General features: G+C 40.7%; 1 protein-coding gene across 4 annotated transcripts in view; it reads right to left on the bottom strand.

Moving 5' to 3' along the window:
- Nucleotides 1-23,174, bottom strand: part of LOC109936931 (MAPK/MAK/MRK overlapping kinase) — a 124,301-nt gene that overhangs the window by 54,374 nt on the left and 46,753 nt on the right. For all 4 annotated transcript variants that reach the window (XR_007262567.1, XR_007262568.1, XR_007262569.1 and 1 more), the window contains 3 exons: nt 14,099-14,177; nt 11,721-11,769; nt 6,027-6,205 (listed from right to left, as the gene is read on the bottom strand). Coding sequence is in view for 1 of the 4 variants with exons in the window: in XM_048599643.1 (XP_048455600.1) it covers nt 6,027-6,205; nt 11,721-11,769; nt 14,099-14,177 (307 nt within the window). In the remaining 3 variants the exon portion in view is untranslated. The remainder of the gene's footprint in view (nt 1-6,026; nt 6,206-11,720; nt 11,770-14,098; nt 14,178-23,174) is intronic.

The raw sequence follows: 23,174 nt of genomic DNA, 5'->3' as shown, positions 1-23,174 counted from the left end.
GAGACAACAAGGTGCAGGGCTGGATGAACACAGCAGGCCAAGCAGCATCATAGGAGCAGAGAGGCTGACGTTTCGGGCCTAGACCCTTCTTCAGAAAAGGGGGAAGGGAAGGGGGTTCTGAAATAAATAGGGAGAGAGTGGGAGGCGGATAGAAGAGGGATAGAGGAGAGGATAGGTGGAGAGGAAACAAACAGGTCGAAGAGGCGGGGATGGAGCCAGTAAAGGTGAGTGTAGGTAGGGAGTTAGGAAGGGGATAGGTCAGTCCAGGGAGGACGGACAGGTCAAGGGGGCGGGATGAGGTTGGTTGGTAGGAGATGGAGGTGCGGCTTGAGGTGGGAGGAGGGGATAGGTGGGAGGAAGAACAGGTTAGGGAGGCAGGGACGAGCTGGACTGGTTTTGGGATGCGGTAGGGGGAGGGGAGATTTTGAAACTTGTGAAATCCACATTGATACCATTGGGCTGCAGGGTTCCCAAGCGGAATACGAGTTGCTGTTCCTGCAACCTTCGGGTGGCATCGTTGTGGCACTGCAGGAGGCCCAGGATGGACACGTCGTCTGAGGAATGGGAGGGGGAGTTGAAATGGTTCATGATAATCTCTCCAGTAAAGGGCACATTGAGAAGAAGATCTCTGAAGGCATAACGATGAACATGGAAGATAATATAATTCAACGCACCAAGCATAAACTAAAACAAGCATGGTCCTAAGCATGAGTATGTAAATTAAAGTAAAACAAAGAGGAAAACTTACATGTATAAAAATTCAGCAAGAATATGTATGAAATTTATCATGCATATGACAGCTGTCTGAAAGAATAAATGTGCCAAATAGGCTTTGGAGCTGTATGATTCTATACAGAAATATCTCAAAATATCTCACCGAAAACCTAGAAAGAAGTTCTTCTGTAGACAAGATGTTACAATACCAAAAAAATAACTTGAACAAATGAAGGAAACATAAGAGTTAAAGTTCCAAATCACCACTTTCTCTAAGAATTCACAAGGGTGCCCTTTCCATACAGTTCAGCCCTGGCAATGGTAATTGAATGTCTATTAATGAGTACAAGAGACCGCAGGGATGAAACTTATGAAAGGTAATCAATCATTAATAAGCAGTCATTGAATACTATGGAACCATTGGCAGTTTGCAAACATTAATTTTACAACCATTCTTAAAAACTGCAGTAAGTTAATCATAGACAATAGTGCATCTTGCTTCATTCCCACATCAATGCTATAGCATTGATTACTGGGAGTAAACATTGATTAAAAAGTTGTGAATGCTCACTGGAATCTCTAAACTAATATTCATTGTCAAAGGCACTTTGCTTCAATCTCTACACCTAAATCGTAACGTACATTTTCCTACACACTTTGCAGTTCTGTAATTTTAGTCTCTTGGAAGCCACATTTGACTTAATAGTAGCAGTTTCAATATTAATTGCTAGGCTAGCTTATTGTGGCACTGTCAGAAATCTGTAATTACCTTTTGATCAGACACCAAGAGGACACAGGATGTCCTAACACATTGGCCACACTGCCCTACGTCAAGAACATATCAGAACTGACAACGAGACTCCGAAGACCACTAGGAATCATGGTAGCACACAAGGCCACAGCCACTCCATGACAAACACTCACAAGGATTAAAGACCCCATTCCAAAAACATGCAGAACGAACGTGGTTTACAAAATACCATGCAACGACTGCCGCAAACATTACATCGGACAGACAGGAAGGAAACTAGCCATCAGAATATATGAACATCAGCTAGCAAAATGACACAACAAACTTTCCTTAAAACCAGTATACTTGGAAAATGAAGGCCATCAATTTAACTGGGACAACTTAACCATAGTAGCCCAAGCCAAACATAGACACGCATGGGAATTCCTAGAGGCATGGTTTTCAACCCATACTTCAAATCACCAAACATATAGAATTGGACCCCATATACAAACCCATACAGATCAAAACCGGAAATGACACTACTCACCATAATGGACCAGACAGTTTAAATTGCAAGTGGAGTAGAACAACAATGCTTCATCAGAGGCTCCACTGATGTTACCTAGTATGCTGATGAAATGTCTGAACGAAAACAAGCCAGCTCGGCGAGCAAGTCAACAACATTACCTTTTGATTTTATGACAAAATATGAAGCGCATGCAATGACTTTTATGTAATGTTTCTGACACGGAAAAATGTCTCAAGATGCTTCAGAAGAGCTGCAATTAGCCAAAAGTGAAATGACAACCAGTTCTGAGTAAGGGTCACAGATGCTGCCAGACCTGCTGAGCTTTTCCAGCAACTTCTGTTTCTGTTGTTGTAAAAATGAAATGACGCCAACCAGGTAAAGACTTCCCACCGCCCCCCCAACATGATTCCCATCTTTCCAGTGCTTCCATGCTGAATCAATCGAGGCCTTGATCTCACGGGCAGTCACTCTCATTTCCTCTCTGGAATTCAGTCTTTTGTCCACATTTCAACCACAGCTGTAATGACATTAGAAACGGAGTGGCCCTGGTGGAACCCAAACTGAGTATTCACTCTCTTCACCACTGACACACTGGCACCAGTGCACACCAGACAAGATGCACTATAGTAATTAACCAAGGTTCTCTCACAGCACCTTCCAAACCTGTAACTATACCACCTAGAAGAACAAGAACTTCAAATGGATGGAAACACCACCACCTACAAAGTTCCCTCCAAGCCACACACAATCCTGGCTGAAACTGTATTGTAATTTCCTCACTCTTGCTAGGACAAAATCCTGCAACTTCTTACTAACAGCACCATAGGTGCCCTTACACTTGAAGGACTGCACTGGTTCACAACTTGTGGATCTTTTCCAGGGAAATAAGGGATGGGCAATAAATGTTGGTCTAGCCAGTGCCACCCACATCCCACAGAGGAGATCATTTGGCCCACTGAGCCTATTCTGCCATGTTAAGATGACAGCCGATCTGATTGTCATCTTAACTCCCACTTTCCTGGCTAAATCCATCACCTTTAAACTCCTTTGTTGATCAAAAATCTGACTAAATCAGCCTTGAATATATTCCAAGTACTAGTTTCACATTTTGCTGCGGAAGAAAATTCCAAAGACTTGATGAATCTCTGCAAACAGAAATACTTTCCTTGCCACCACCTTTTAAACTGTGCTCCCCCACTCCCGCCACAACTGGTGTAGATTATCCCATGAGAGGAAACATTTCCCAGAATCTATCCTGACCTTTTGGCATCTTATAATTCAGTAAGATTTAGTCTCATTCTTTTAAATGTCAACGAGTGCAGAAAACATACTTGCGAGCTACGAGAAGGTCATTTATCTATTTGTCTCTCAACCAGCCCTGCTACAACAGATTATCTTCCCGTGTATTTCTTCAGTTTTCTTGAGTGATCTTGCTGTAGTATATTGGTTGCTGTGCTTTCTTCCATTACTATCAGAACTTCTGAGGAAGGGTCACTGGACCAGAAACGTTAACTCCAATTTCTCTTCACAGATACTGCCAGACCCGCTGAACTTTTCCAGCAACTTCTGTTTTTGTTATTATCAGAACTATACTTGGAGGCGAAGTGCTCTTAGTCACCCTGAAGGTCATGGAAAAACCCTAATATGAATTTCTTTTCATCTAACACTTGTAAAACTCAACTCCAAACCAGATTGACTGCATTTTAATCAGAGCTTCATGCTTTATATCCAACATACAGATCAGAACGTGGTATTTAACAAAATAGCCATTGGTATAATGATTAGTTGCTAGTTACTTAACTTTAAGAATATGTAATTGTTAACAAAGGGGAAACATTTTCAAAAGATTTGAAGTTGTATAAAGTCTGTGGTATGTTTCAGATTTGTCACCCGAATTCTGTGGCCTTCTTTAGCCTTGAACAGTCTCTTTATGGTATTCCCTCCAAAACTGCATGTTCCTCTCACTGACTCACTCTTTGGACATGGCAAACCCTTCCCTTTGACCGACTATCCATTGCTGTATCTTTAGCTGTCTGGGCTTCAGTTACTGAAATGCTCTCCCTAATCCCCCACTGCTTAAACTGCAAACTTTGGTGGCAGCATGGTGTGGGCAGCACTATTTGCAACACCTCAGATCTGAAGCAGCCTTTGTCAAAATGCAGCCAGACCTGTAGGTTTGGGCTGACATATGGCAAGTTAACTTCTGCACCATACAAGGTAATAAACTTTGAGAGTAAATTTGCAAGTAATATCAAGACAGACAGCAGAAGCTTCTTTAAATACATGACAATAAAACCTAAATCTAAATACATTAAAAAGGAAGAGACAAGCTAATGTGAATATAGGACCCTTACAGAATGAGACTGGTGAAATAATGACAGTGAACCAGGAAATGGCAGAGGAATTGAATTAATTTGCATTAGTCTTCAAGTAGAAGACATTAAGAGATTTCCAAAAGTACTAAATAATTAAAGAGTAAAAAAGGGGGATGAAATAAGTAACTATGACTAGAGAAAAAAGTAGTAGACAATCTAGTGGGGCTAGAGACTACTAAGTCCCTTGAACCTCGTGGGATATCAAAAAAAATTGCTTCCAAGATTGTTTAGGTTCTGGAAAAGTGCCAGAGAATTGGAAAACTGCCAAAGTAACATCTTTATTCAAAACAGAGGTGTTAAAGAACAGGTAACGATAGGCCAGTTAACATAAGGTCTGTTATTGGGAAAATGTAGACTCTACTGTAGAGAATGCAATAACAGAGCATTTGAAAATACATAATATAATCAAGCAGAATCAGCACGACTTTAATGAAGGGTAAAACAGGTAACAAACATGATAAAGGGAAACAAGTGGATGTAATATATTTGGATTTCCATGACGTTTAAGTTAGTACATGTTTGGGTACTAATAAGAGCCCATGGTGTTGGAGGTAGTATATTAACATACATTGAGGATTGGCTAACTAATAGAAGGCAGACAGTTTTGGTAAAGGGGGTGGGGATATTTTAAAGGATGGCAATGCATAATGAATGGATCATCATTGGGATCACACATATAAAATACTTGGATGAGGAAAGTAAATGTACAGCAGCTAGGTTTGCAGATAAAACAAAAATAGGTGGGGAAGGCACATGGGTTAGGATGACAAAGTGTGCAGATGGATAAAGATAGTCATTTAACCTAAGTAGAAACTTGGCACGTGAAATGTATTGTGGGAAAAAGTGTAACGGTTTTATACCTTGGCAGGAAGAGGAAATGATTATTATTTAAATGGAGAAAGACTGCAGTAATGTACAGAACAAAGCAATTTAGAATTGATGAGCATAAATTACAAAAAGCTAGCATTCAACTTCAGCAGGTTTAAGGAATGCAAACACAACGTTGTCTTTATTTCAAAAGGAAACGGAGTATAAAAATAGGTAAGTCATACTAAAACTATACAAGGCACTTGTTAGACCATAGCTGGAACAGTTTTGGTTCCCTTTTGTAAGAAAGAATATACTAGCATTGGAATCAGTCCAGAGAAGCCTCACTAAGTTGATCTCTGAAACAGAGGGAGTGTCTTTGATGAGAGCTTGTACTTAATGGGAATTTAGAAGAATGAGAGGCAACCTTATTGAAACCTATACAATTCTTAGGGGAACTTGACACAGTAGACACAGAGAGGGTGTTTCCACTTTGAGAGAAGGCACCAGAGGGCATAATCACAGAGTAGAGGGTTGCCCGATTAGAGCAGAGATGAGGAGGCATTTCTTCTCTCAGAGGGTCATGAATCTGTGGTATTCTTTACTACAGAGAGCTCTGGAGGCTGGGTCGTTAAGTAAATTCAAAGGTGAGACAGACAGACTTTTAGCCAGTGAGGGAATTAAGGGTTAAGGGAAACGGCAGGCAAGTGGAGTTGAGGATTATCGGATTTGCTGATTGCCATGATTTAATTGAATGGCAGAGATGTGCCAAATGGCCTTTTTCTGCTCTTACATCTTAATGGTCTAGGACAAACATTTTTCAACAACATCACATAATATTTATATAACAGTAGAGTTCAAAGTTCACCTTGTTATTTCATAGAAAACACAGCCTGTGCTCCAGATGTCCATTTTGAAGCTGTAGTACCCATCTGTAAGAAGACATTCAGGGGCTCTATACCATCGGGTAGAAATATATTCTGTATATGGCTGCTTTGAGTAGACACTCCTACAGGAACCAAAATCTGCCAACTTCAGTAAGTTTTGCTGCAAGGTAAACCCAGCACATTTAAAACATGGCGTAGTTACAAATATCACCTTTCGAAATGAATAAACTGTTCAGTTACAGAAAACATCATAAAATCCACTTCATTTGTCTACTTCAGTTTCCTTTACTGAAAGATTTTATTTAGATTGTAAGTTGGAGACATCTAAGGGACCAAATGGAAGAAGTTACTAACCTCAGCTAACAGATCTGATCATGACAAAAGTACAGGCCTCTATTTCAGTGAATATCAGTAATTCAAGGCACAGTTAGCTACTCTTTCAAATCAAATTTCCCTCTAAGTATTGTAATCAAATTCACTAAGCAAAAACAAAGTCAATCATGTGTTACCACCTGAATTTTCACAAGGCTGAGTGGACAGCCTTCAAACCTGTTCTTGATTTTAGTCTTTAACATTTTATTTCAGTGAAAAGCCCAAATCATTACGTAGCTCTCAATAATCAATTTGAAAGATAGCTATTCATTTCAGAACAATAACATACTTTATTCACAATTTCTCAAACATTACTGTCCAATCACATTCTGTAGGTAAGCACAAATTCTGGATAGACACCAATCCTTATTGCTCAAGCAACAGCTCATATCCAAGTCTCTAAAGAACACACAAGAACAGGGATTACTGCTCCCCAATAAACTGTGACCTTAGTCTTGCAGTGAGATCTTGGTCCTCAAGTACTTTTATCCTCTGTCAACAAAAGGCTGAGTTAGTACTTGAGAATGATGAATGATGAATACCTACCTTGCCAAGAGGTGGTTCTAAAGACATGAAAAATTATTTATTATTCTTTCATGGGATGTGGGAATTAATCGGTAAGGCCAGATTTTGTTGTTCATCCCTATTTGCCCTGGAGTGATCAATCCACTTCTTGAACTGCTGCACACATTGCGGTGTAGGGGTACACCCACAGTACTGAAATTAGCTACTTCTTCCAGGATTTCACCCTATTTCTCACATGCTTTAGAGAATGAAACAAAATTGACCCTAAAGAAAACAGAACTTGCTGGAAAGACTCAGCAGGTCTGACAGCATCTGTGGCCAGAAAGCAGAATTAACGTTAAGCAGAGGCAATAGCTTTGCAGAACATCTATGTTCTGACCACAAGTGATCCTAAGCTTCCTGTTGCCTGCCACATCAACACACCGTGTTCCCTGGCCAATGTCTCTTTCTCTCTCATGCTTGCTGTAGTGCTCCAGTGAAGCTCAGCACAAGCTGGACGAACAACATCTCATTTTCAACTTGGGGACCCTGCAGCCTCAGGATTCAATATTGGGTTCAATAATTTTAGAACCTGAGCACATTTTCCCATGTCCTTACCCTTGTCATCACATGGGCTGCTACCACAACCAACCCATCGTGAGCTACTAAAGATCTCCATTTGTAGCTCTTGATTCTCCCAGGCTGACCTTTACACATTCCTTTGTCTGCCCAATTGTTGTTCTCTCTCTCTGGGCACCACCTCCACCTATTGTTTATTCCTGCCACTCAGTCTTCAGCATATATACCAACCTTTTCCTTGCTACAAATCAGTCCTGAAGAGTCGTCACTGGATCCAAAACATGAACTCTGCTTTCTCTCCATAGATGATGTCAGACCTGCTGAGTCTTTTTCCAGAAATTTCTACTTTTGTTTCTGATTTCCAGCATGTAAAGTTCTTTGGTTTTTCTTATTTAAAATTGACACCAAGTTCAGTGTATATGTGAGTGAACACACAAACACCACTTGCATACTGAACCCTTATGACAGAGGTTAAAATGGTTTAATTTTGGACTGAAGGTGGCATAGATTTCCCATAAGGTTACCATGCCAGTAGGTAATTTGCGAGCTGAGAGATGCAATATTGTAGCAGGGAAAATGGAGAAGAAACGATGTGAAAGAAAATTGCTTTAGACTACATTGGCTGGACAACAAGATCAAAATTCTGTCTGACTTCCTATCTCCATTGTTAAAGTATGTTGGGTCAGTCTGCCAAACTTCTCCCATCACTGAAAAGATTTGAGTCTCCTGCTGTTAAAAGTGGTGTGTCCTTAATTGTTCTGACAGACTGCAAACATACTGCAAGACATGGAGGTCACATGACTACAGCAAACCAGGCAATACACTAAAAGGGTACAACCGTATTTCTCCAAACATCCCCCTTCATTGATTTTTTTTCCCATAGTATTTAGATTGTTCAGGTTTCCTAATGGTCCTCTGTTATCAGCTGATTCCTAGGTGATGTTACTTTTCCAGGCTTTCCATTTTGTTGCAGGGAATGGTGTTGCAGTGGTAACTGTTGTGCTCATCTAGTTTGGTTGCTAACCATAATCCTCTGGGATTGATGGTCATTCTATATGATGAGCAGAAGGCCAGAACACTTTGACCTGACCTACTGCCTGCAGTGAAGACACAGCTTTTCGTAGAAAAATCTCTTTGGCTGCAATAATGTATCTGGTCCTTGTTCTGATGAAGAGTCACGGGATTCAAAATGCCAATTCTGCTTTCTTCCCAAAGATGCTACCAGACCCGCCGAGCTTCTGCAGAAATTTCTGTTTTTGTACCTGGTCCTTCATGTTCACTGCTTTTGACTGAGGTGACAACTGCTAATTCTACAGATAGCTTAAGTTTCTTCTTCCAGAAAGTGCATGGGAGAGTTCTGTGATCAACAGCCTGAAGGAAGATGATGGTTTGGTAACATCATCTCAATCTGACATCCAGAGGATCAGCAAATCCTTTTATGCCAGACTGTAGGATGCAAAGCCAACAGGCAGCATGGTCTCCCAGTTGTGCTTGACTTCTCTAATGGAGGTCTTAGACAACAGCACATGGGAGAAGCTAACTAGCCGTTATTCTCTGGATGAGTTGACCAAAGCCCTAGTGTCCTCAGAAAAGAATAAAACTCTGGAAGCAACGGTTTACCAGCCAAGTGATACACTTGGGCAGGACAAACATGGCAAGGGAATACAAGATAGACAGTAAGACCCTGGCAAGCACTGAGGATCAGAGAAACCTTGGTGTACATGTTCACTGTTCTCTTCAGGTAGCAGGAGAAGTACATTAAGTGGTGAAGAAAGCATATGGGATATAGGCCCTCATGATTTTACAAAATTCTATAAAGGTCACCCCTCAGCTTCTGACGCTCTAGGGAGAATATCCCCAGCCAGTTCAGCCTCTCCCTATAGCTCAAGCCTTCCAACCCTGGCAACATCCTTGTAAATCCTTTCTGAACCCTTTCAAGTTTCACAACATCTTTCCTATAGCAGGGAGACCAGAATTGAACAGTACACCAAACGTGGCATCACCAATGTCCTGTACAGCCACAACACGACCTCCCAACTCCAATACCCAATGCACTGACCAATAAAGACAAGCATACCAAACACCTTCTTCACTATCCTGTCCAGCTGTGGCTCCATTTTCAAGGAACTATGAACCTGCACTCCAAAATCTTTGTTCAGCAACACACCCCAGCACTTTATTATTAAGTGTACAAGTCCTGCCCTGATTTGCTTTCCTAAAACGCAGCACCTCACATTTATCTAAATTAAACTTCATCTGCCACTCCTCGGCCCACTGGCCCATCTGATTAAGGTCCTGTTGTACTCCGAGGTAACCTTCTTTGCTGTCCACTACACCACCAATTTTGGTGTCATCTGCAAACCTTCTGACCATACCTCCTTTGTTCACATCTAAATCATTTATGAGTGACGAAAAGCAGTGGACCCAGCACCTGTTCTGACAGCGAGACAAAGGGAACTACAGACATGTCCACAACATATATGCCATACTTGGTATTGACTTTTGCTGGATCAATTACCATCTTATCCAATTGACCATCTCAAACTAAATGGCCTGTTAGTATATTACATGTTGAGACTTTAGGTCCATGACAATGTGGTATATGCCTTATCTAAATTGGTAGATGGGGAATAGTGAATGGGAATAGTGAATAGTGAATGTGGATGGTTGCTAAAAAGTACATTGGAATTTGACAGTGCAAGAATTACAAGCTAGCTTTGAAACTTCAGGATGCGTGTTGGGCTGGCGTAATGGCCCAGTCCAAATGTATCATTGGCATAAGGAAGAGTTCCCCAGACTATCATATGATTTTTCAGTCTCTTCACAGCCAATGATAGGTTTTTCCAAATTTTTCACAAATGATAGATATCCCTGATGCAGGTGTTCATCTTTGCAACATAACGTAGAGTCTCCAACTGGAAAGTCATGTGCTGAACAGTAGAGATTCATGATGGATTAATTACAGATTTTTCTCTAGGTTGTTCAACTATGCAGACTCCTATAACCTTTTTTTTATTGTCACCATAGTGACACCATAAAGATAAATGCTGCTGTATATTTCCTGTTTGTTTTTAACTTTGGAGTATTTTGTGGATAGAATTACATGCATCACCCCTTTTTCTGTAACTTAAGTCCAATTTATCACTGGACTATTAATCCAGAGACCCAGATTGTGTTCTAGGGAGCCGGGTTCGAATCCCACCATGGCAGATGGTGGAATTTGAATACAGTAAAATATCTGGAATTAAGAATCTAATGATGACCATGAATCCATTGTCAATTGTTGGAAAAAGCCATCTGGTTCACTAATGTCCTTTCAGAGAAGAAAACTGCCATCCTTACCTGGTCTGGCCTACATGTGACTCCAGACCCACAGCAATGTAGTTGACTCTCAACTGCCCTCTGGGCAATTAGGATTGGGCAATAAATGCTGCATGGCCAGTGATGCCCTTATCCCGTGAATGAATAAAGAAAAAAAGTTCCTTTTTCATCCGTCTGCTAGCCATGTTGATATGTGTATATATGACTGTGTTGGGCAGAAATTTGTTGTTATATTTGCATATGTAATAATGCTAAATATGTGCCTCAAAGTAAAATTATTAGCAGTTGATCAGTTTGATCTATCATGAGGAAAGATACTGCATAAATATGTTCTTTTCATTCTGTTAAGAACGGCAAAAAGTTGTTCAGTGTCCTGGGCACCACAGAATGCTGGGTCTTCCAGCTGTTACTGAGTGTTGGCATGCCACACTTGATGTTAATTATTTCTGACATATAGTTCTGTAGGATTGTGTTTTCCAATATAGGAGTCTGGTGACCCTTCTTCAGAGCAGAATGGTCGGACAAAAGAGCTTTGGCTCATTTGACATCACCTTCAAGCCTACAAACCAAAATGGAAGAGCAAGGGCAGCGGGGCACATGGCAATAACACCACCCACAAATTTCCTTCAAAGTCATACACCATCCCGACTTAGAACAAGATTGTAGTCCTTCATGGTCATTGGGTCAAAATTCTGCAACACCATTCCCAAAGCATTATGGGTGTTCCTACAATACATGGACTGCAGCAGTTCAAGAAGGTGGCTCACCAAATGGGAGAGATATATGCTGGTCCGGATAAAAATGCTCGCATCCTATGAAAGGATTTACAAATAAATCCCATTACTCTATACTCTATACTACTGAGTGTTGAACCACATTTGAAAAAAAAAAAATCTTACCTTAATTAAAATGTTTTCTGGCTTTACATCTCGGTGAAAAATCCCATTTCTGTGATGAATAAAAGCTTAGGTAAAATAATGAGTTGCTCCATGATTTTCATGTATAATTTTCTCATCAATTTCATCACTATATTGTTGGTATCGCAATGAACTGTTATCAACGGAGATACTTTTTTCTATGTACATGTACATCCTGAATAGATTATTGGCACTATAATCCATCAAAACAGTCCTTAAATTTAGATACTTAGTCAACCTTTTCAGAGAGGATATTACACTCCTCTGGAACAGGGCGACTTTAACCCTGACCGTGTGGTCCAGAGGTAGGGACGCTACCACAATGCCAAAAGAAGCATTCAGTCCTTAAAAATTAAACATCTTAAGTTAATTACTTAGTAATTAGCAAATAGAGACAAGTCATGCAGTACAGTCAAGGCACTTTGGCACTTTTCTGCACCGAAAAAAAACCTATTACCTATCTATACTAATATTACTTCCCAGCACTTGACTCATAACCTCGAATGTTACGACACTTCAAGTGCTCATACAAGTACTTTTTAATGGCTGTGAGGTATCCTGCCTCTACTACCCACCCAAGCAGTGTATTCCAGATTCTCTGCACCCTCAGGGTGAAAAAACATTTCCCTTATTCCCCTCTAAACTTCCTGGCATTCACCTTAAAATTATGCCCCCTTGAACTAAGGGATCTGCTTTCCTCTCCAATCTATCCACGCCCCTCACAATTTTATATACCTCAATTAAGTTCCCCTCAGGCTCCATTGATTTAAAAGAATAACAGCCCGAGCCTATCCAACCCCTCTCTGTAGCTAAAACATTCTACCCAGACAATATCGTACCCCCTATAGTGTAAACTTGTCCTTCCTACTGTGTGGTAGCCAGATCTCTACAGCATACTCCAGCGGTGGCCTAACAAATGTTTGGTACAGCTTCCAATTTAATAGATTTTCTCATATAATCTATGCCACGAACCGATAAAGGCAAGTGTCCCATATGCCTTCTTAATCACCCTTCAATACTTTGAGATTCCTAGTGTCCTGCCATTCATTTAGTACTCCTTTGTCTTGTTACTTCTTCCAAAGTGCATCACCTCACACTTTTCAGGATTAAATTCCATCTGCCACTGATCTGCCTACTGGCCTCCAGTCACACCACATAAACATCCTTCAACCACAATCTTGTCTACTCCTACCACTAAGCCAATTTGTCTGACCAATCTCCTGCACATCTGCCCTCATTCCCTCCCTTACCTCCCACAACACCAATAGGGTTCCCCTTGTCATCCCACCAGCATCCACATCCAGAAGATTATCAGCCACCATTTCTGCCACCTCCACCAAGATACCACTACCAGACACATATTCCCCTCCCGGCCCTTGTCCGCCTTCCACAGCGACCGTTCCCTCCAGGACGCCCTGGTCTACTCTTCCTTCACTCCCAAAATCCACAGCACCTTCCCTGCTGAAGGTGAAACACCTGCCCATTTGCCTCCTCCATCCCAAGTTTCCAAGGGCCCAAACATACCTTCCAGGTGAAGCAGCAGTTTACCTGCACTTCACACAATCTAGTCTACTGCATTTGCTGCTCACAACGTGGTCTCCTCTACATTGGAGAAATGAAATGTAGATTGGGTGACCACTTTGCGGAACATCTATGTTTTGCCCTCAAAAAAAAAAAAGACCCTGAGCTTCCACTTACCTGCCACTTTAACACACCACCCTGTTCCCTGGCCAACATCTTTGCCTCAGGCTTGCTGCAGTGTTCCAGCAAAGCTCAGCACAAGCTGAAAGAACAGCACCTAGTTTTCCGCTTAGGGACCCTGCAGCCCTTGGCACTCAATACTGAGTTCGATAAATTTGGGGCGTGAACTCTCCCATGTCCTAGCCCCCTAGCCCACACACCAGGTCTTGTTAACACATAGCCTGCCATTATACACTACCTATTGTTAGTCACTAACAGCTCCCATTAACAGTTATTCATCCTCCTAGCTAGATTGTTATCAACTCTTTCCACTGTCCAACTGTTCTTCTCTTTCTTTGGGCTCTATCCCCACCTATCGTTTACTCCTTAACCCCTCCCCTAGCTACCATCAGTTCTGAGGAAGGGTCACTGGACCCAAAACTTTAACTCTGATTTTTCTTCACAGATGCTGCCAGATCTGCTGAGCTTTTCCAGCAACTTCTGTTTTTGTTTCTGATTTAAAGCACCCATAGTTCTTCCGGTTTTTATTTAGATCCAATTTGCCAAGTTACCCTGGATCCCATGTGTGTACACCTTCTTTATCAGTTTAGTACTTAGCTTAACATTATTGGCTGGAAAGTATTTATGATACCTATTTTCACTGCATATACTTTCCTTACCTGTGCATGTAATCAAGGGACTTACATAGTTGATACATGTAACTCTTTATTTTACCTTCAGGCAATGGGTTCCTCCGACCTGTAAACAAAAACTGAACTGGACATCTTTATAAAGTCAACTGTGCTATTAAACAATACTTTCACCTGCAGTCTGTTAGCCAAAAGCATTCCCATGGAAAGTAAAACTACAAACTGATAGAATGGGATGGTTTCTTTTTCACAATCATTTTCAACTATTTTATTAGGTCTGCTCAATTTTAAACTAAAGCATGGAGTCATTAAAGGAAGTGATTTTAAGTTTTGAGTTTCAACGCGTTATATTGTCTTTTCTTCTTTATTTCACAAGCGCAGACATTACAATAGCCATTTCATAGAGATTTATTGAAGTATAGAATAATAGCTGAGACCATGACTGGAAATGTGCTACAAATTTAATTATCCAGAAACCTACAATCTGTATGGTTATTTAACTGTGCAAATTTCAAAACAAATAGGAGGTTAGTAGAAACATAGGAGTTGGGAACAGCCATTTGCCCCCTCGAGCCTGCTCTGCTATTCAATATGATCATGGCTGATCATCATGCTCAATGCCCTGATCCTGTCCTCGCCCGGTATCCTTTCAGCCACAAGAGCTATATCTACTTTATTCTTTAAAACACAAATGTTTTGGCCTCAGCCACTTTCTGTGGTAGTAAATTCTACAGGTTCACCACTCCGAGTGAAAAAATTTCTCCTCATCCAGTCTTAAAAGGTTTACCCCTTACCCTAAATCACAATGCCTGATTCTGGACCTCCCCCCATCAGGAACATTCTCCTCACATCTAACCTATCTAGTTCTTTTGGAATTTTATAGCTTTCAATGAGATCCCCCATCATTCATCTATACTCCAGTGAATACAATCTTAACTCACCTAATCTCTCCTCATGCATCAGTCCTGCCATCCCAGGAATCAATTTGGTGAACTTTCGCTACACTCTCTCTACAACAAGAACATCCTTCCTTAGACCTAATGACCAAAACTGCACATAATATTCCAGGTGTGGCTTCACCAATGCCCTGTGTAGTACAAGTTCAGAGTGCCAATATTTTTATCCTTTATTCACCTTTACTGTTTCATTCGTATCTATTCATACTGAAACTTACCCTGAATTTAGATAATATTATGTCTTTTCTTTTACATCAATATATAAAAATGTCTGGTGGCATAGAAACACATCAGCCCTGGTGTCCTGCTGGGGCACAAATCTACCAGAAACATAATGATATAAAATTGTTATTTGACTGCAAATGAGATAATGCTCTCAGTTTCTAGGCTCAATGCAAATTGCATAGCACAAGTAGGTACCAAGCACAGTAGATACTGACTGGGATTTTGCCTCTATCACATGGATGAAGGGTCTAGGCCCGAAACGTCAGCCTCTCTGCTCCTATGATGCTGCTTGGCCTGCTGTGTTCATCCAGCCCTGCACCTTGTTGTCTCTGCTTTTTGCAGTAAATGTTTTAAGATTCCTGAGTTTTACAAGGCCACATAGTAAACAAACATAGTGTCACTGCTTTATAGTATTTAAATAAAGACAAGAGTACTTAGTGACAGGTTGAAGAACTTAAACATCAGATTACTTATGCTCTGAGGAAAAGGAGAGGTTATCAAAAGTGCTGGAGATTGGGCCAGCTGAAGTTTTTACAGAACAGTTTGCCTCTCCTTCAACTATACCACTAATTAATTGCCAATAAAGTAAATCAGGAAACCCTAGCGTTATTTGAATATGATGGCTGCATTCCTACAGACTATTGTTACAGATTTTCCTACTCTAAAGTTTACAAATTCCAGCCAAAACAGCTACTGGAGTAAAATACAAACAGAACGGATTTAAAGTAACTGCACAAACCAAAATGCATTAATATCAAAATCCTAGAAAATGAACAGAATTTCAGTAAAATATATCCTGAAATCAACATAATTCTCACCCCTCCCCATAAATAAATCAATCACAATGTACCCTCTTAGTCTTTTCCAAAACCTGATTCATCTAAATGCATAGGTCCTTTAAATTGTTGTGTGAAATATTTGGAAAAGTTGAAAATCTCAGGACAAAAAGGACATTACATAACCTGTGCATATGCAGCATTTTTTTAGTACATTAAAGAGTAAAAAGTAACTTCACAGATAATCAATTACTTGTGAAGTGCCATCAATACTCCAAGTTGAAATCTGAATTTCTCTAACACTCTTCAAGTGTTAGGCAATTTGACATGTCCCTTAGGATCAGAGTCACACAAATATTAGGGATCAGACCTCACCATAGCTCCAAATAATGCATTAGCAGGTTCCTTAACAATGTAAATTAGTCTGGTTTCTAAAGATTTCTGTTAAAAAAAAACAAGAAGCATAATTACACAGGGAAATCAAGCTTCTAATTTTGCTGACAGGAACTCCACATTTTACTCAGCAAATCCAGATCTATCAATATCCGCAACATCTTCCTTTAATGCTCATCAAATAGTTGATCCGAACCCATACCCCTCAACCAAAAACCTTTTGAATTGTTCTTCCCTCACCTCTGAAGCTTCCCACCCCTCTTTCCTACTCTCCCTTGCAGCTCCTGGCATACAAGCAGTACAATAAAGGCACTTACCCTCTATCTAACATTTGTCCACAAATACAAGAACCCTCTAATGGCCTTGACCATATGCATGGGAAAACAGTGATAGTCGCAAAATTTGCATTTTTTGATACAGACCCTAATTGAAAAGGGAAACTAAGAAATGAAACTTTTTCAGTTTCTATGTAAACCAAGATTGAGATGGGAAATCAAAACTTCTGGGGAAAAAAAAGTAGCTGAAACTGGTTGAAACTAGTGAATGAATCACAAAAATGTTTAGATTGCACGTACAGTAAGTAATCAATAAAGCAAATACAATGTTATGGTTTAATGCAAGGTGAATTGAATGCAAAAGTAGAGAGGTTATGACCATAAGACCAAATGAAATAGGAACAGGAGCAGTATCAGAGGTGTAGGAAAGTTGACATTTTGGGTTGGGAATTTTTTCTGAAGAAGGGTCCCGACCCGAAACGTCAACTTTTCTGCTCCTCTGATGCTGCCTGGCGTGCTGTGTTCCTCCAGCTCCACACTGTGTTGCCTCTGACTCCAGCATCTGCAGCTCTTGCTATCTCTCATAACAGGAGTAGGCCGCTTAGTCTGCTCCGCCATTCAACAGAATCATTGTTGATCCAATATTCTGCACATTCCGTTTCCTGTATTTTCCCTTAACCCTCGATTCCCCAGCTGATCACCTAAGCCTTAACTATAAACAAGGACACTGCCCCTACAGCTCTCTATGGCAAGGAGTTCAAAATACACTCAACCCTCTGAGAAAAGAAATTCCTCTTCATCTCAGTCTTTAAATTGGTACCCCTTTATTCTGCGACTACACCTTCTGCTCAGAGACTTTCTCACGACAGAAACATCTTCTCAGCATTTACCCTGTCAAGCCCCTTATGAATCATATGTGCTTCAATGAGATCATCTCTCTCTTCTAAACTTCAATGAGTACAGTACCAATCTCTTTAGCTTTTACTCATAAGACAATCCCTCCTTATCAGGGATCATTCTAGTGAGCCTTCTGTGAACTGCCTCCAATGAAATATCTTTCCTTAAATAAGGGGACCAAAAACTGCTCACAGTACTCCAGATGTGGTCTCACCAGCACCTAATATAGTTGCTGCATGACTTCCCTAATCTTATATTCCAACCCTCTTGAAATAAGGGCCAACATTCCATTAGCCTCCTGATTACCTGCTAGATTTCTGCATTTCATATACAAGTACCCCCAAGTCCCTTTGTGTTGTAGCTTTGTGCAGTTTTTCTCTATTTAAATAATACTGACTTTTGTTATCCCTTCCAAAATGAACAACTTCACATTCTCCTACATTATACTTCATTTGCCAACTTTTTGTCCATTTATTTATTCTATCAATTTCTCTCTGTAAATTGTTTGTATCCATCTTGCAACTGCCTTTCCACCTAATTTTGTGGTGTCTACAAATTTGGCTACAGTACCATTCACTTCCCTCTTTTAAGTCATTAATGCATATTATAAACAGTTGCGGTCCCAGCACTGATCCTGTAGAAAGCTACTGGTCATGGGTAACCAATCAGAAAAAAAGAATCCCACAAACGAAAACAGGAATTGCTGGCAAAACTCAGCAGGTTTGGCAGCATCTGTGGGGAGAAAGCAGAGTCAATGTTTTGAATCTGGTGACTCTTCATTAGAACTCCTTATTCCACTTGCTGATTCCTGCCATTAGCCAATTCTCTATCCATGCCAATGTAGTACCTCCAACATAGTGGTTGCTTATCTTCTACTTATCCATTTGTGAGGTACTTTATCAAAAGACTTCTGGAAGTCTAAATACGACACGTCTACTGGTTTCCTTCTATCCACTCTGGTTGAGACTTCCTCGAAAAACTCGAATAAATTAGTCAGACATGATTTTTCTTTCATAGAATCATTCCCCTAGTGTAACCCTGCATTTCCCATGGCTAATCCACATAAACTACACATCCCTGTGAGATGAACATTACTTAAAGGTCAGATAGTGTCCATCCCTGGACACTATGGGCAATTTAGCATGGCCAATCCACCTAGCATGCCCGTCTTTGAACTGTGGGAGGAAACTGGAGCACCCAGAGAAAACCCACATAGACACGGGGAGAACGTGTAAACTCCGCACCAACAGTCGTCCAAGTGTAGAATTGAACCTGGGTCTCTGGCGCTGTGAGGCAGCAGTGTTAACCACTGAGCTATTGTGCCGCCATAAAACCACGTCGACTCTGCTTGATTAGACTACAATTTTCCAAACGTACTGCTATTACTTCACAAATAATTGATTCCATACTTCCCCAACAACAAATATTAGGCTAATCAGCCTATAATTATCTGTTTTTGGCCTCTCTTTTTGAATAGAGGTTTTACAATAGCAATTTTCCAAACCTCTGTTGCTTCTCCACAATCCAACTGTTTTTGAAAAGGTACAACTAATGCATCCACTAAGAACAGAGAGCGGTCTGCAACAAGCTTTGCTTGAATCATGTTAGGACCAGCATTTTGGCAAATTATATAATCAGGGCTTTAAAATAAATAGTGAGGGGGTGAGTTGTTAGTTGCATAGATCAAATTTTTCTTAAAAAAAAATCAAACTACAGAGAAGATAGAAATGTCAGTTTCTGAGACTGATTTACAAGAAAATGAAAGGAAGGGACAATGTGTGCACACTATTGTACAAAGTAATCCTACAAGAATAGGGAAAATTGATACTAGGTCAAACTTAAAGGCTTGTATCTGAATGCTGTAGCATTTGCAATAAAATTAACAATGTCAATAGAGACAAATAGGTATTTTTTGGTAGTGACTACAGAGATGTGGTTATAGCGAATCCAGGACTGGGAGTCAAAAATCCAAATGTTTTGGAAGGACAACAAAAGGAAAACAGGTGACGTAGTTTTGCAAAGGAAGTTTCAGTGCTGTAGTGCAAAATGATTTATCAATGGAGATCAAGACGCACAATCATTAAAGGGTGACCAAAAATGTAGTAAAGAAAGAAAAGATTAATTATGAAAGAATATTAGTGTAAAATATAAAAATGGATAACAATACAAAAGAGTAGCCAAAGTGAATGTTTCATCGATAGAGAATGATAAGAAATGGCAGAGACACTAAATCAATATTTTGACTCCATTTTCACGACAGAGAACACTGAAACCATCCCAATGGTAACAGGTGATGCTAAGACTATTGAAAAGTAGGAACGTAAAGCAATCACCAACAGAAAATAGAGTCAGGATATATAGGTCTTTTTCGGATTGGCAAGTCCTCAGGCACCAATTATTTACAATCTACATTGATTACTTGGATGCAGGGATATAATGTACTATAACCAAATTTGCAGATGACATCAAGATACAGGCCGTCCCTGGATTACAAAAGGGTTCCATTCTGGAGCATGTTTGTAAGTCAATTTGTCCACAAGACGGAACGCAATACAGTCCAATATAAAATATCTGCAAGTACAAGCAGATATTTGCATGTCAGATCATTAAAATTAAGTGTACGATGGGATCTTGCTCATAAGTCAGGAACACCCTGTAGATGGGTGGCTTATTTCTTATGAGGAGTGATTGCGCCATTTAGGCCTATACTTTCTAGAGTTTAGAAAGATCTAATTAGGTGCGTAAGATGCGAAACAGGACTGAAAAAAACAGTACAGATGTTTCCCCTCGAGAGGCTGTCAGAATGGAAATACACCTGCACATTTGAGGGAACCCTGAGCAGATTCTCTTCTCATCCTCTCTGCATACTCTTGTCTGTATAGTTTGCAAGAACTTCCTAACTGTTGGACAGTTGCAGGGACTAAGTCTCCCCAATTTTAACCCCCAGGACCTCAACTGCCTCGCCTGCAGTCACACCCTCCTATTCCTGATCACGGACTAGTTTTGAAGACTTAATCTGAGGGGAATGACCGCCCCCTGTAGCAATGTTTCCAGTAACTTTTCCCTTTCCTGATGTAGAGCAATGTCTGTAACTCAGACTCCAGCTCCTCAACTCTGATTCAAAGATTTTCAAGCTGCAAACATTTACTACAGATGTCTTCACTCTGGATCACATTGGTGTCCAGCAACTTGCACATATCGCATCTGCATTGCAGCACCTGTCCTGCCATCACTAACACATTTGATTCAACTTAGAAATTAATTTTTCTCAATTCCCTGTACTGATATTGCTTTTATGAAGCACAAAAAAATCACTAGTATCAATCTAATACTTAAGTTACTTTTAAGAAAACACTGGAGACCGAAACACAAATTGACCTCTTAGCTTTAGTCATAGAGATGTACAGCATGGAAACAGACCCTTCAATCCAACTTGTCCATGTCGACCAAATATCCTAAATTAATGTAGTCCCATTTGCTAGCATTTGGCCTATATCCCTCTAAACCCTTCCTAGTCATACACCCATCCAGATGTCTTAATGTTGTAATTGTACCGGCCTCCACCACTTTGTCCGGCAGTTAATTCCATAAACACACCACTCTCTTAGTGAAAAAAAATCACCCCTCAGATCCCTTTTAAACCTTTCCCTCCTCACCTTAAACCTAGGCCCTCTAGTTTTGGACTCTCCTATTCTGGGGAAAAAGACCAACTTTGAAGGCTAGAAATAATCATCAATCCTGCTCATAGTAAGCTTCTTTCCCTCACTTGTCTAGCTGTAGCTTGTGACATCAGTCAGAAGGTAGGCTTCTCGACATGGCTTTTATCCATATCCACTTAGGATCTTGCCCTGGAAAATTTACTTTGTGCAGTAAACCCTAATTAAAGCATCTGTTCCCCCTTTGCACCAAATTTCTACTTTAAACCAAAATTTCCAACAGCATAGTCAGTAACTCACTCAAAGCTTTGTCCTGGCTGCAGTTTCACACTGACAGTACTTCTTACTAACCATGCAGTAAACGAGGTCCTGGGGACTTATTAATTTTCAGCCCAATTAACTTCTCCAGTACAACCTTCTTGCAATTTCCTTCAGCTTCTCATTCTCCTTAGTCACTCGGATCTCTAATTCTGAGAGATTTCTTATACTTTTTCTTATACAGTAAAACAGATGCAAATTCCCTATTAAATTCTCTTGTCTGTTTTTAAGTGGACCCTCAGTTGTCTTAGACAAATGTATAGCTAAATCCTACAGTTCTATTTACCCACTTGCAGAAGCTTTTATCATGTTTGCTTTTCGAGATTGCACTTGTGTTCTATTGTCCATTTCCTAATCAGTCTCTTACCCCTCCTTTCCCTGTATTTTTAAACTTGCCAATCCTCACATTTATTACTATTTTTGGTCACTTTATAAGCCTTTTCAGTTAGCCTTATACAACTGTCAATCTTAGGGAATTCGTGATCAGTTACCTAATAGGCAGTTGACTTTGTCAGTAATTTTCTGAGTTTTCTTTAAGAAGCAACAGCTCAGAAATGACATTGTTAACTAAAAGAAAGTATACGGCCATGACAATTTGGTATCAAAGGCCTAAAGAAGGGTAATACCCAAAAATGTTGACTGCTCCTTTCTTCTCGATGCTGCCTGGCCTGCGATGTTCTTCCAGCCTCCGGTTTATCTGCCTTGGATTCCAGCATCTGCAGTTTATTTTTCTCTAAACAATTTGGTATCAATCAACTATTCTCAAGGGCAACAGGTTGTTGGCATGGAATGCATTGGTCTTGTTAATGTTCATCATCCTGCTTTCTACCTGAAGAACTCTGCTGGAGAACTCTTCAGTGAGTCTTCCTCTTCTTCTGGTCCATCTTCCATCTGCCTGATAAGGACTGCCCAATGAGAACTGCTGCTTAAGTTCTGCTTGATGAGAACTCTCGCAAATGCACTCCCCTCTGAGCACTTAATGATATATTTCTAAGGGCAGAGATAGTAGGAACTGCAGATGCTGGAGAATCCGAGACAACAAGGTGCAGAGCTGGATGAACACAGCAGGCCAAGCAGCATCACAGGAGCAGGAAGGCTGACGTTTCGGGCCTGGACCCTTCATCAGAAATGGGGGAGGGGAAGGGGATTCTGAAATAAATAGGGAGAGAGGGGGAGGCGGATAGAAGATGGATAGAGGAGAAGATAGGTGGAGAGGAAACAGACAGGTCGAAAAAGGCGGGGATGGAGCCAGTAAAGGTGAGTGTAGGTGAGCAGTTAGGGAGGGGATAGGTCAGTCCAGGGAGGACAGACAGGTCAAGGGGGCGGGATGAGGTTAGTAGATAGGAGATGGGGGTGCGGCTTGAGGTGGGAGGAGGGGATAGGTGGGAGGAAGAAAAGGTTAGGGAGGCTGGGCTGGTTTTGGGATGCAGTAGGGGGAGGGGAGATTTTGAAGCTTGTGAAATCCACATTGATACCATTGGGCTGCAGGGTTCCCAAGCGGAATATGAGTTGCTGTTCCTGCAACCTTCGGGTGGCATCGTTGTGGCACTGCAGGAGGCCCAGGATGGACATGTCGTCTGAGGAATGGGAGGGGGAGTTGAAATGGTTCG

The sequence above is a fragment of the Rhincodon typus genome, chromosome 8, assembly GCF_021869965.1.
Source record: "Rhincodon typus isolate 14 chromosome 8, sRhiTyp1.1, whole genome shotgun sequence".
Classification (NCBI taxonomy): Eukaryota; Metazoa; Chordata; class Chondrichthyes; order Orectolobiformes; family Rhincodontidae; genus Rhincodon; species Rhincodon typus.
This window is presented reverse-complemented; position numbering and strand designations above follow the sequence as displayed.